This window comes from Mus musculus, chromosome 16 (genome assembly GCF_000001635.26).
Source record: "Mus musculus strain C57BL/6J chromosome 16, GRCm38.p6 C57BL/6J".
Taxonomy (NCBI): domain Eukaryota; kingdom Metazoa; phylum Chordata; class Mammalia; order Rodentia; family Muridae; genus Mus; species Mus musculus.
This window is the reverse complement of record NC_000082.6, coordinates 52,304,483-52,319,919: the sequence shown is the minus strand read 5'-3', so window position 1 is coordinate 52,319,919 and position 15,437 is coordinate 52,304,483. Positions and strand designations below refer to the sequence as shown.

At 38.1% G+C, this 15,437-nt stretch overlaps 1 protein-coding gene across 2 annotated transcripts in view; it reads left to right on the top strand.

Moving 5' to 3' along the window:
• The window catches only part of Alcam (activated leukocyte cell adhesion molecule), a 204,086-nt gene that overhangs the window by 133,162 nt on the left and 55,487 nt on the right, over positions 1-15,437 (top strand). For both annotated transcript variants that reach the window (NM_001331110.1, NM_009655.3), the window contains exons 2-3: positions 10,008-10,108; positions 14,142-14,361. In NM_001331110.1, coding sequence (NP_001318039.1) covers positions 10,008-10,108; positions 14,142-14,361 — 321 coding nt within the window. The remainder of the gene's footprint in view (positions 1-10,007; positions 10,109-14,141; positions 14,362-15,437) is intronic.

Genomic DNA, 15,437 nt, shown 5'->3' with positions numbered 1-15,437 from the left:
TGTAACACCAATTGGTGAAAAGGAGACCATGAATTTGAAGGAGGGTAAGGGAGGATATGTAGAAGGGCTTGGAGGAAGGAAAGGCAAGAAGAAATTATGTAATTATATTATAATCACAAAATGATTTTTAAAATGTTGCTTTTGGATTTTTTTTCCTAAATAAAATTCTTAACCTGCTCTGAATAAAATGTCAGTGCATATGCTGATGACAAAAGAAAGAAGAAAGTAGTGATCTCTACGATCTTGTGTCATTATATTAGAGAAGCCTATGTGATTGTGAATCTGGAAAAGTGCCTGTGCTAGGACATGTTCTTTGTGAAAACTGAATGTCTGCTCTTTAGCAATTAGTAAAAATATTAAGTCTGCCTTAAGAGATGAAGCCGTGTCACCAGCTCTTCTAGATTCCCTGCCTCATGCACCTCTGAGGCAGTCTGTTATCTCCCACTTATGAAAACCTTCTTTCAGTATTCCAGTCCAATGGAATTTCCTCTAAGGAGCTTCAAACAATATCCCCAGGCTCATAGCTGGGATTCCTTTCTCACATTCCTGCAACACTTGCTTTAGTTGTTCTGCACCTACTATTAAGGGAACAACCCCTTTATTTCCATTATATTTCTCCTTCCCAAAGCAAACCTAACACTCTGTCTGAAGCAGATGCTTACTAAACACTTGTTTCAAGACTTAGTAGATGAGTGGACAGACCTTTTAAAGGATGCGTGGAAAATCCGACAGAATGGATGGGGCCAAAAAATGCTGGGAAAAAAATGAAAAAATAAAAAGAGGAAGTGATAGACCAATACCCTTAATAGTGAAAGAATCCCAAATTACCTAGCACTACAGGCCAGTCCCTGTTGGCTTATGATATACATGTACAGGCATATGTAAAAAGGAATGTCAGCACAGCAGTGCAAGTCTCAATACAATTTTTTGAACTTCACTTATGTGGCCCTGTCACATAACAAGGATTATTATGTTGACCTATAATCTGATGAAATGATGACTACTTAGAGTGCTATAAACTACCAATTTTTCAAGTAACAGAAAGAGTACACATCTTAAAATACAATCTCAGGAACTAATGCTAATTTATAGTTTAATGGAACAGTCATTTCCTTCCAAGTATTATTCCACAGTGACCTGATCAAAACACTAAAATGTCTACCATGACACATTTTTAATTACAGGAAGTGGAGAGGAAAGGGAGGAAAAAATTGCTACTTTTCTTATTCATGGGCATAACTCAGTTGTATATGAGTGATAAGACATAACCCCTGTGATAGGCAACACAGAAGGCGAATTTTGAACAAGGGTTCCTGATATCCAAAGACCAAGTCAATATCTAAGTACCCAAGTTATTTGAAGGAAAATTGACAAAAACAATGGAGAAGGGAGGAAAAATTCTTCACTCTGGTTGTCAAAATTACATTAGATTTTATCAAATGTTCTGCACCATCCATCATCCATTGTAAATATACACACATGAACACAAATATATGAGCACACCTGAATACATATGCATGTATATGTATATAGTGACAATTAATGAATATGTGACTGTGTGGAAAATCTTAAACTCTACTCCAATGTGACAAGTTATCAGAGCAGTTCTAAGATGGAAAACTACCAGTGATTGAATCATAAAAATGTAGGGTTGACCAACACATTCAAAATGTGCACTTTACTCTGCCATTAAAACTATGATATTTTGTTATATTAAATAAAAATATATGGGGTGTGTGGTTTATAACTCATTCATGGTATGATCCATACTGTCTATGATTTGTGAATTTAAAAATTTTTTCATTTCTATAAAGAGATTAGAAATCAAGTCCTAAAGTCTGCAATCCACCGTAATGTAATATGAAACATTTAAGTGGGGCCTTCAGTTTGGTGGAAAGTGTTTCTGTATGCAGCTTCTATCTCCATCCCTCTACCTGAATTCAATCATTATTTTGTCCTACAGTAAGATTTTGTTTTAATTAAAAAAAAAAAACAAAAAAAACAAAAAACAAAAAAAAACCAAAAAAAAAAAAAAAAAAAAAAAACCAAAAATCTCTTTCCTGGAAACCAGTTTCACTGGAACTAGTTTTGATGGGTGGAGATAGCACATGTCTATTTTTTCTTTATTAGTTAAGCTATTTATTTACTTTGTATTCCTTCTCCCTTCTCTTCAGAAGGGGGGGGGGGGGGTTGTCCCATGGATATCAACCAGCATTGTCATATCAAGTTGCAGTAAGACTAGGAGTGCCATCTTTTGTTGAGGTGAGACAAGGCAGCCCAAGGGAAAGGGATCTAAAGGCAGACAACTGAGTTAGAGACAGCCTTTGTTCCTGCTTTAGGAATCCCACATGAAGATCCAGCTGCACAACTGTTACATATGTGCAGGGGGCCTAGTTCTGACCCATGAATGCTCCCTCTTAGACAGTTCAATCCCTATGAGTATCTATGTGCCCAAGTTAATTGAATCTGTAGGTTTTCTTGTGGTGTTCTTTACCCTTCTAGCTCCTTGCATCCTTTCTCCTCCTCCTCCTCCTCCTCCTCCTCCTCCTCCTCCTCCTCCTCCTCCTCCTCTTCCTCCTCCTCCTCCTCCTCCTCCTCCTCCTCCTCCTCCTCCTCCTCCTCTTCCACAGGATTCCACAAGCTCCACTTAATGTTTAGCTGTGGGTCTTTGAATATGTTTCCATCTGCTGCTGGAACCTGACACCTCTCAGATGACAGTTCTGCCAGACTCCTATCTACACTCACAGGAGAATATCATTAATGGTGTCAGGGTGGGTTTTCTCATGGCATGGTTCTCAAGTTGGGTCACTCATTGGTTGGGCAGTCCTTCAATTTATGCTTCATTTTTATTCCTGCATGTATTGTAGCCAGCAAAAATTGTAGGTCTAAGGGTTCATGACAGGGTTGGTGTCCCAGTCATTATAAATTTTGCCTGGTTACAGGAGATGGCCAGTTCAGACTCTTTATTCCCCATTGCTAGGAGTATTAGCTAGGGTCACTCTCATAGATTCCTGGGATTTTCCATTGTCCTAGATTTCTAGCTCATCCCAGACATGCCCCCACAATCCAGTTGTCTCTCCCAGTACTGTCTATCTCCATCCTCCCCAGACCTTACCCCTCCTGTACCCATCCCAACCCCTTCCCCATCCAGTCATCTCCCTCCATTTACCCACAGTGTCTAATCTATTTCCCCTGCTTAGTGAGTTGCAAGTGTTCCCTCATTGGTTCCTCACTGTTATTTAGTTTCTTTGGATCTATGAATTATAGCATGGTTATCCTGTACTCTATGACTAATAGCCACTTATAAGTGAGTACATTCCATGTTTGTCTTTCTCGGTCTGGCTTACCTCACAAGAGGAAGATATGCTCAAGTTCCATCTATTTCACTGCAAATTTCATGATGTCATCGTTTTTAATGGCTGATTAATGCTCAATCCTATAAATGTACTACATTTTCTTTATACATTCTTCAATTAAGGGTCATCTAGGTTGCTTCCAGTTTCTGGCTATTACTAATAAAGCTGCTAGGAACATAGTTGTGCAAGTGTCCTTGTGGTATAGTGAAGCATCTTTCGGGTATACGCCTAAGAGTGGTATAGCTGGGACTTGAGGAAGATCTATTCCCAATTTTCTGCGAAACCCTAAATTTTCAAAGTTGTGTAAGTTTGCACTCCTACCAAAAATGGAAGGGTGTTCCCTTGCTCCACATCCTCTCCAGCATGAACTATCTGTTGAATTTTTTTATCTTAGCTATTCTGAGGCATTTAAGATAGAATCTCAAAGCCTCTTTGATTTACATTTTCCTGATGACTAAGGATGTTTGAACATCTCTTAATTGATTTGTGGCCATTAGAGATTTCTCTGTCAAGAATTCTCTGTTTAGATCTGTACCCCATTTTTAAAAATTAGATTATTTGGGTTTTTATGTCAAGAATCTTGAGTTCTTTATTTACTTTGTATATCAGCCCTTTATCAGATGTGGGCTTAGTCAATATCTTTTCCATTCTGTAGGCTGCCATTTTGCCCTATTTATGACATCCTTTGCCTTACAAAACTTTGTCTTTAATCCCAGCACTTGGGAGGCAGAGGCAGGTGGATTGCTGAGTTTTTGGCCATCCTGGTCTACAGAGCAAGTTTCAGGACAACCAAGGCTATACAGAGAGACCCTTTCTCAAACAAACAAACAAACAGACAGACAGACAGAAGACAAAACAGCAGTTTCATAGAATGTAAGAAAACAATAGTTAAGCTTAACCCACTTTCTGAGTGGATAGGGCTTGAGGTAATTTTGCATATGAAATGACAATTATCTCTTCTGAAAGCTTTGAATTTTTATAGAGGGGGAAGAGGGGGACTGTCAGAGATGCCCTAAGAACCTCACAAGAGAGAATCCAGTCCTCTTACAACGAAGGTAACTCCAACCTAAAATGTCAGATGTAACCAACACTGCTATAAACTGATATTACAAAGTATTGACACGTCATATAGACCTGCTCCCATCCTGTTATTAATATGGTAAGGAAGAGCATCAGCTCGGTTTAAGTATCAAAATCAAACAACTAAGCACAAAGGTAGTTCTCAATAACGAACATCTTTCTACCTAACCTCTACACCAGCAATTTGTTCACGTAAGTGTGACATTTCAGTGAAACTGTAATTTAGTTCTTACATCACATGCTCTGAGCCCATTATAATTCAGCTTAACCCTTTCATGGCACCAAAGAGAGCTACAAAGCTTAGTGAGTGCTTCTAAGGACAAAGATGCTATTAAAATAGCAGAGCAATAAACAATAATTATACATACTAAATTACAGCATGCAGAAGTATACTGGGTCTGCGTCTCATTCTGTCTTCTCTACTATTCTGTTTCTGCTTGGAATGTGAGAGAGGAGTCTGAAGTCCATCAATAATATAAAGAGAATCATTACTCTGACCTTTAGAATTCATTTATATAGAAAAGTCATTTGCCACCAATGTGATAAAAATCATTACATTGATAGTTAGTTTTGATGGAAGTCAAAAGTATTCACCTAACTTACAATTTAGTATTTCCCTTTTGATATCTGCTTTAAATTATTTGCTTCAGAAATATACAATTATAATTAGTGGGCACTTTATACTCAGGTTTTGGTTTTGTTTGTTTGTTTTTGAGCTGCTATGTATCAGAATTATCTTGTCAAGAAGTTTTTTAAAAAACTTTGTTTATTACATTTTACTTACTTTCCAGTTCTATTGTTTTGGTTTTGATGATTGTTTGTTTGTTTGTTTGTATGTTTTTCAGATAATAGCACCTTTAAAAAAGTGTTTTGATTATACCCTGCTTCTCAGGCATAAAAAAAATTATGTTATTTTATGTCAGGACATTTTGCAAGCTATTGTGTTCATCAAAGTTTCTTGAATTGGCACATTTCATACAGTTCTAATCCAGTGAAACTGCATGTATATGCAAGACATGGGCTGAGTATACAAGCACATAATGGGTTAGAAATGGGATTGCTGTTGTTACAATGCTTATCCAGCGTGCACGAGAGCCTGAGTTAAGAAGAAACTGGGTACCATGGCTCATATGAGTGTTTGTAGTATCAGCACCAGGAAGGTAGGAATAGATGTATCTCTTGTGCTTCCTGACCATACCTGTTTAGTTTTAGTCCCCTGTGAGATAGTGGCATCGTAAAATGATCAGTGGCACCTGAAGAAAGACACTTGAAATTGTCCTTTATCCTTCAGATATACACATCCATTCGCACAGAGATACAACTGCAGGCACAAATAACATATACACACACGTGGATATGGATGCTCATATACATATTGTGCACATCCACAGTCTACTATGTTATGTTGTAAGTTCAGCATCTTAATGAAATATCTGACAGACAGTTTGTATTTTTAATAGTGCCAAATAATCTGTAGAGCACAAAATTCAATAATTTAGTTAATGACTATTACAGGAAGGAAACTGCGGGAGAATTCTAGTAAGCCAAACTCAATTTTCAGATCTGGTAGTTTAAAGATAAAAGGCTTTTTCTTCTATGAAAGGTGCAAACAGAATCACTCAGGGTGATGGGTTTTTCCCTGTCTTGCTGCCCCTTCTGGACATCTCTAGGCGTTAGGACGCTAATTCATTATCAAATCACCACGGTCTCTATAGTTACTGTATCTCTAGGAGGTTAAACACCTTAGCTCTCCCGCCGAGGCACACCCTGCATCTTTCACACAGATGAAACAGGAAGTCATACGACCTTAGTAGAAGCAAGTTGATGGCTGTAGCCAACTAGAAAATTGATCCCAACATAAGCATTATTATGGCTCATCACATGATCCAATGTACTTATCCTTTTCTGAGTCTGTGGAACAGAGATTCTGTCTCTGACTGTTTGTCTTTCTCTGTTGTCCCTGATTCTGTCATGTGTCTTATTTCCTTTGAATTTCTTCTTTCATTAGAGTCCTGCCCTAGCTGAATTCAATTTGGCATTGTCACTATAAGATGTGACCCCTGAGTTGTCAAAACAGTTGAAGTGTCAACACTTTGCTTTGTGGTCTCACGAGATGCATCATCTGTAAATCAGAGAGCAGAAATAGTTCTTAAACTTGCGGGAGATGGAAGAGAGGCTTCCATGAACTACCATGAAATGTATTTGTTTTCATGTTTTGGTTTTTTTTTCTCCTCAAGACAATAGATAACAACAACAACAACAACAACAACAAAAAATCCATGTTCTCAGCCCATGCAAAATATAATGCTTTTAGAATATGGTGAAGCAATAAGAATACCTCAAAGTTCCATTGCTATAAGTTATTTCTAATTTCCAAATATATTAGATAAGTAAAATGAAAAGGATGTCACCACATTCAAATGATAAACCATTTTACTAAATTTCTTTTTTTTTCCATTTTTTATTAGGTATTTAGCTCATTTACATTTCCAATGCTATTTACTAAATTTCTTAAGTATCAGAATATGGAGTTTAAAAATGCTTGTTGTTTTCTCTGCCACTATTGTGCTCTGATCATGGTAATAATACAAGATATACTTCAGATTCATGCAACTTTAAAATCTGACATAAAATCTGGCATATGTATAGAACATTAATCTTCCATGAGGGTAGAAGAGAAGAATAGTATCTGGGAAGATCAGTGATCAACATTTTGGGAAAGGCCTTTGCTTGCTTACCTTATGAAGGATGGACATCAAGGGATCCTGAGCTCTCTGCAAACTGCATTGCTTGGTCTACCTTGGAATCAGCACCAATTGTCAAAAGAAGGTGTTCTATAAAAACGTGAGCCAATTATCAGGGTGCAACCTGTCACAGATGAAGGTGAAATGCCAATCCACCATCACATGCAAGTGCTTTACTGTAAAAGGTGAGATCACACGTCACCTGTGGCTTTGTTGATCTTCATTATCAATGCTTAGCCACAAATTAAAATACATGCTAAAATTACCACATGCAGGAACCTGATAGAGAAAACCAGAGCTGTGTCCTATTAGAACAGCCTATTCAAGGTTAATATGCCTGTTAGGGATCACACATATAAAAGTCCAGTATTTGGGAGTCAAAGGTGTTGGAAGACACCAAGAGACCAAGGCTCACTGAATCAACTAAGCAGGGGTCACATGGGCCCATGGAGATGAAGCAGCAGGTACGGGGCCTGTGTGAGTTTGCACCAGGTCCTCTGCATGCGTGTTATGGGTGTTTGCTTGGTGGTTTTTTGTGGGACCTCTAACAGTGGAAGCCGGCATACGTCTTTTGCATGCTGTTTGGACTCTTCTGCTCCTATTGACCTGCCTTGTTCAGCCTTGAGATGAGGGCGCTCATCTTGTCTTATTGTATCTTATTTTGTCCAGTTTGGCTGTCGTTTTGGAGGTTTGTTCTTTTCTGAAAAAGAAAAGGAAGGAGAGTGGATCTGGGGGAGGTTGGGGAGGTAGGAGGAATGGAGGGATGGGTAACTGTAATTGGGATGTATTGTATGAAAGAAAAATCTATTTTCAATTTTTTTAAAAAATTATAAAATAGCAAAGAAAGTCCAGTATTAGAGTTGGTGTGCTCATTTGCCTGTATGCCTGAAGCCCTGGGTTTAATCCTCAGCATTGCAAAATATATGAAATAAAAACTAGAGTAAAATACTATTTATTCTTTTATGATCCTCTGATATCCGATGGTTTAATGTCAAAGGGAGTAATAATCTGAGCATGAGGAAAACAAAATTATGGGAAAGTTTTAAGGTTATTTTAACAGATCCTGGGTATACGGTGAACAATTGTATGTATTTTTTCATTTTCAAATACAAAATGGAAATACAGTCTCGTTGCTTCTGCATACTATCCTGTATCTTTACAGTGGTAAAAAGTTCTTGAACAGTTTGTGCTACCCAGTGGCTCCTTCTATTCTTGTTCACAGAGACGTATTTAGAGAGGAAGTAGCCTCTTGAGCATTTGAATTTTAGAATAGGAATTGTGTCACCTCCCTTCCTTAATAACATTAGTGATTTCTATCCCGGTGTAAAGCTCTTATGTATACCGTACAGTGAATGGGTAACCGGGAAAGGTACCGTCTATTCACCCACGGGTGCTCCAGTTCAGAAAGTCCCAAGATGGTTTTATTTATTGTGTGTTGCGGGCTGCCTTAGCTTTGCCCTTGAGCACCACCTGCTGGACGAAATAACCTCTGCTTATGCTTTCCCCCTGCAGATTAGAATAGCCCCTTCATGCTCTCTACCACCTAGGGTATTCCTTACTGGATATCCACCCACGAGCTTCGTAAACCTTAAAGAGCTCTGTAAACCTGAGAAGTTGAGGTGTCTGAGATGTTTCCTTGCTACTATTGGCAATGCAAGTATCAAAGTAGATTTTTTTTTCTTTTTAGTGAGCACATATGAGTTTTGCGTATTTAGAGAGTAGGATGTGATGTGTGTCTACAGGTATACATGCTATGATCTGATGGAATCAGGATAAAGGGCAGTTCTGTTGCTTCATATGGATTCATATTTGTAAGCGGCTCTCATCCAGTTCCTTGTAAAGCATATGGCACACCGCTGGGCTCCTCAGGACTGGATGTTACCCCTCTTATCGGTTGCTTGTTTGTTTTGATCTGTTTATTTTAATCATCCTTCTACCCATCCCTCTTCCTCTTTCTAGGTTATGTAATTACTAATGCATTTTCACACTGACCTTGAAGGAAGACCGTAAAGAGTTTGTTTTTTTCTGTCCGTAAAGTCTTAAAGTTTTTCAAAACTCCAGGATTATAAATAGATACAAAAAATATTTTACGTTCCTAGTCAAAATTATTCTTTTCACATTGTAATTTTTTATTACTTAGCTCATTAAAGGATGAAATGACCCGTTTCTTTTTTTGTGTACCAGACTAACAAACAACATTTTAAATTAGATTGATGCCCTAATGCAGCAGCTAACCACTTTGTGAATAATTCCTTGTGAGAACAGAATTTTTGTACTATAATTTTAGCATATTAATGTTTTATGAAAAGTTAAAATTTAGTAGGAATTTTGTCTATAAAATCAGCTACTTGAGCCAGGCGTGGTGGCACACGCCTTTAATCCCAGCACTCAGGAGGCAGAGGCAGGCAGATTTCTGAGTTCAAGGCCAGCCTGGTCTACAAAGTGAGTTCCAGGGCAGCCAGGGCTACACAGAGAAACCCTGTCTCAAAAAAACAGAAGAAAAAAGAAAAAAAATCAGCTACTTGAATACTAGCATTTCTCCATCTAGATAAAGTTGAAATTTGTTCTAACTTGAGCTATTTTTTTTTAAATCTTGTCACTTAATATTAATTTTCTAAGAGGTAAATTTGATAATCCGTTCCATGAAAATGTATTTCAAGCTATTTTGAGATCTTTGAACATGTTATTTCTGGCACAGCTTCATGTTTCTGTGAAATATATTCCTAGTAAGTACAGTGAAGAACATAATCAGCTTGTAAATTCTCCTGTATTCCTCTGCTATCGCTTCAGGACAATATTCAACATCTCTTTCCCCTTTTGCCCAAAGGCCTTGGATGGTACACTGTCAACTCAGCATATGGAGACACCATTGTCATGCCTTGCCGTCTCGATGTACCTCAGAACCTCATGTTTGGCAAATGGAAATATGTAAGTGTGAGCCTTCTGGGGCTTGGTGAATTGCCTCCAGCTTTTAAAATTCTCTCTCTCTCTTCTCTCTCTCTCTCTCTCTCTCTCTCTCTCTCTCTCTCTCTCTCTCTCTGAGAGTATGTAACACTGACATAATAGTAATATATTTATCTGTGCATACTTATATAGAAAAATGTAATATGTTGAATATGTCAATAAAATTCATGCTTATATAACTAATGCTATTTTAAATGCATCTAATAATTCAACAGTTATAGAAGGATCTGCTTTGTCTGAACCATCTGTCCGTAAGTGTTAGAGGCACAGGGAAAGGCAAAGTTCTGGAATCCTATCAAGAGAGTGTAGAGCACAGTTCTACAGAGATCATTTTCTCTTCACTAGTTTCTGAGTGATGCAGTTACTGCAAAGGCTAGATAGATCTAGCTATCTAGAGAGGCTGGGGAACTTGGATTTCCATGGGAGTTGTCAATCAGCCTTGTCTCTGTTGGGGGTCTTCTCTATGTTGATATTACAGAACAATTGTACATTTAACTGCTGATTTTAGCCATTGCTTACACTTAAGTCGATGGTAGTATGTCAGGTAAAACAATGCAAATAGTTCTGGAAATGGAGAGTAGAGATCCCAGCAAGTGGATGTAGGAGTTGACTTATCAAAGATTAACGCCTCTGTTGAACACTGATCAACAAAAGGTGTCTTTGTGGTACAGTTTCCCAAGGCAAGGCCACAAAAGACTTGCACCAGTGAGCAAGGTTCAAGTACATAGATACTTCCTGGAATACAATAGCATATTTCCCTAGTCCCTGAATACTTGCAGACATTTGCATAAGGAGAACATTGTTGGTTGCCAGATGATTTATTAACTGTTTATTTACGACAACATTTCTCAAAGTAGTAGTTATGTTTAAATGCATTGTGAATTGTGTGAGACCTTAGTTATATTAACTTGTTAGGTTTATTTAACCACAAACTTTTTATGTAAAATATCTCCTATAAAAAATACGTTATACTAAATACACTTTAGCAAAAGTGCCTAAGCTTGCACTCAAGGGATAAACAGGCATGGCTATTTCTAATGTCAGCTCTGAAATTAGACCAATGGAGTCTCAAGTCTTCCATCGACAGGTGAAATAAGCCTATTTTCTTACTATGAAAATGAGATATCTCCCTCACAGTGTTGTTGTGAGGGTTAAGTGATTAATTCATAGCAATATACTTAGCAGTAGCAGTACTTGACTTAAGAAGTACAGACTTAAGAAATCAGCTACTACAACTGTGAGGTTCATCTCCCCAGTCACACTGTGCACATGTGTCAAAAAAAAGAAAGAAATTAGAAAAGTAGGTGATACATCACACTTGTCTTTAGTACGTACTTGTTATCGGGTCACTTGAGGTCATTCTGAACTCTTGTTCTCTGTAAATGCAGAGGATTGCTCTTGAGGAAAGAGTCTATTTGAAACCCTCAAGTTCCAAGTCTTGGAGTCTACCATGTAATGTACTCATGGAACAAACTGACCACCAAAATTAATGGAATCAACTGAAAGAATAATAAACTCGTGTGATAATAACACATCTTAAGAAAAACGTAGGGGGGCAGATTCCACACCAGCTGAATTGACACAATAGTGCTGGAAGCCAATCAATAAGGGCTATTTTCAAATTGTTAGCTAAGCAAAAAAGCTCCAGGAATAAATTAATGAGATGCATTTGAGTGACTCTCAAGTCAGTGTTGATTTGCAGAAACACTGTGCATGCTCTAATTTAATGTAATCAGCTGGAAGAAGAGCAGAAGGTTTGGAAAAATTGAAAGTGAGCATACATAAAGAGAAGAAAGCTAGATTCCCCCATCTCTGTAGACTCCCCATGGGTGGAGGCAAGAGTTGTCACCCCCTCCTAAGTCTACCCTTCTTCATAAGCGCCTGCCACAGTGACTGATACAGAAGAGAAATCTCACCATGCTCAGGATTACTCAAGTGTACTCTAAAGGTACCCATGTTGCTCTCGAATCACTGCACTTTACTGGTGGGGACCTTCGGAAGTCATCCTCCAAAATGCTACCTTCATTGGATAATCTACAAGTGACACTAATACTGTAAATCTAATTTACAAGTTTGTTATGAAAGTTATACCCACTAATCACTTCACAAATAACCCAGAAAAAGCACCTGCCATGTGATTAAGTACTAAAACATTAATGATTATTATCTATTGCAAAGAGAATGAGTATGGAAACCTAAGGTATTCTGATACCATATATCCATATCCGACAGTAAAGAAATAACTTAAGTCAAGGATTTGTACTGTAAAATTGGGATAAGACTAAAAATTTAAGACAAATAGTCTTGATATATTTATATATGTGCATACATACATAAGAAACAAAACATTTTGAATTCCTAAATAAGCTTTGCAATCACAACTAATAGTTACTCAAAAACGAAACCAATCAAACTAATAAGCTCCTATGGAATCTTAATATTTGCTTAGATCTTAACCATGTTCCTTCATATGTTAGGTTCTCAAAACCCTTGTTAGGTAAATAATGGGGGATAGTTGGTCCCTATATTTTTTCCCTTGGGAGTTAAACTTTATTTGCCCTCTATTCAAAATGAAACTTTTACTGAAACTGGTTACAACTTGGTTCCTTTTTTTTTCTTTTTTAATATTTTTTATTAGGTATTTTCCTCATTTACATTTCCAATGCTATCCCCAAAGTCCCACACCCACCCACTCCCACTTTTTAGCCCTGGGGTTCCCCTGTACTGGGGAATATAACGTTTGCATGACCAATGGGCCTCTCTTTTCAGTGATGGCCGACTAGGCCATCTTTTGATACATATGCAGCTAGAGACAAGAGCTCTGGGGTACTGGTTAGTTCATATTGTTCTTCCACCTATAGAGTTGCAGATCCCTTTAGCTCCTTGGGTACTTTCTCTAGCTCCTCCATTGGGAGCCCTGTGATCCATCCAATAGCTGACTGTGAGCATCCACTTCTGTGTTTGCTAGGCCCCAGCATAGTCTCACAAGAGACAGCTATATCAGGGTCCTTTCAGCAAAATCTTGCTAGTGTATGCAATGGTGTCAGCGTTTGGAGGCTGATTATGGGATAGATCCCCAGGTATGGCCATCCTCTGCACATATGCAGCTGTAGCCATGGGTCCTTTTTTGTTTGGTTGGGTTTTTTTGTTTTTGGTTTTGGTTTTTCGAGACAGGGTTTCTCTGTATAGCCCTGGCTGTCCTGGAACTCACTCTGTAGACCAGGCTGGCCTCAAACTCAGAAATCTGCCTGCCTCTGCCTCCCGAGGGAAAAGTCACCATATGGACCAGTGTCTTTGGCACTATTTCCCATGACAGATTATATCTTACATTGATAACATTTTCATGATACCATTCAAAGTAAGTTTTAAACCTTAGGTGCAACACTCAAGGTTTCAGTGCTTCATATCTCAGTCTTGTTTAGTGAAAAGGATGGTTTGCCAGGGGGAATGTTTCTCCTTCATGAAAATTGAGTACATGGTATATGGGGCAACCACATCAATGCTAGTTGTCAGATATGAACACTTAAAGTGTGGGGATTAAAGCAATAAATGTTTCCAATATTGCTACCTGACATTCCTAAGGCCAGATAGCAAGCTCAACTCTGTGACCGACCACTTCAGTGTTTTTTTTTTCCTGAACATTTTCTTTTTATCCTATGTTTGTTTTTTATCTACTTTTTAGATGTATATTAAAGACTACATCACACCCAACAAAACAGCCATTGATGTCCCACAGGTGTGAGTTAAACTCAACCTCAGAGAGCTTGGTCTTTTCATTTCTCCCATTTGTATGAACCTGTGAGAGAACCAACAGATTCATGCCATGTGATTTTTCTTTCTGTAAGCAAAACTTTAAGTGATGCTGGCGCCTAAAAACCATCACGCTTCAATACCACCATCAACAAAATTCTATATAAAATAGCATGACAAAGGGTCAGCATATGATGCTGAAACACATGAATTATGTGTATTTTCAACTTGTTATTTTGACTTTCAGGAAAAGCCCGATGGGTCCCCAGTATTTATTGCATTCCGATCTTCTACGAAGAAAAGTGTGCAGTATGATGATGTCCCAGAGTACAAGGACAGACTGAGCCTCTCAGAAAACTACACTTTGTCTATCGCCAATGCTAAGATCAGTGATGAGAAGAGATTTGTGTGCATGCTAGTGACCGAGGACAATGTGTTTGAAGCACCTACCCTAGTCAAGGTGTTCAGTAAGTAGACTGCAGTAGAGCCGGGAAGTGGGGTTGATGGCTGGTGGTAGGAGGTGTTCTCCAGATGGATGCTTGAGTCTCTGCAATGCCTCTTCACAGGCACTTTCTAGAGCTCTTAATCTACTTGTGCACGCTGCTAGCGAGGAAGATACGTCCAGCATTGATGGGAGATGTGCAGTGAAAAGTTAGAACAATACTCTGTTTTGTTTGCCCTGTCACTTTCCCTCGCTACCAGTGACAACTGGCATATGCCCTCTAACTTCCATTGATTTGTCAAAATAAAGAGTAAACTTTATGCGGATAATAGGACACATACCTACTCATGCATATCATACAAATGTATACAGGGTAGAGTGAATCAAATGAAGTTGTCATTTTAATATATAAAAAGAAAAATACAAATTGAAGGTATTCTATGATCGAGAGATCTAAGAACTTTATTTGTAATATACATATATGTAACGTGTCTCTGTGTGTGTGTGTGTGTGTGTGTGTGTGTGTGTTTGATCTTTTTCTGACCTTCAATGTCTATTGGTTCTGTCTTTAACCTATTCAAATGGTTAATAAATTTTCCCTAAACTAATAATGTGCCCAGCACATTGAGAATGTGAATCAGAATACACCAAAAAAGATAAAGTAGGGTTAGAAGAAAAGAGACTAGTAGAAGAGACTCAACATAATTACTATAGTTACCATGACACAGTAACTTCACCTAATTATATATAGTGAATGTAACTGTGCAAATAGCAAATGAATGCCTTCCAATGTATAATTAAGGGAGATCTTCTTTTAAGATTCAAATAAAAGGTCCCACCTCAGTTACATCATACTGTTTTAGAAATTACAGGAAGAAAAATCAGGTCTCAGATATTTCAGAATATCAGTATTGCTTCATTAGAAAAAAAAAGTTTTACTTTCCCACTTTCCCAATCTTGTTTCTGATGGTTTGACAGTTCCTAGTAATGATTCCAATAAATAGTAAAGAAAGAAACCCTGGAGGCCTCCAACTTGAGCAAGCCACCATGGATTTTTCGTGTTTCTCTTTAATAACCTATGCAGCTAAGTAGGGCTAGCCC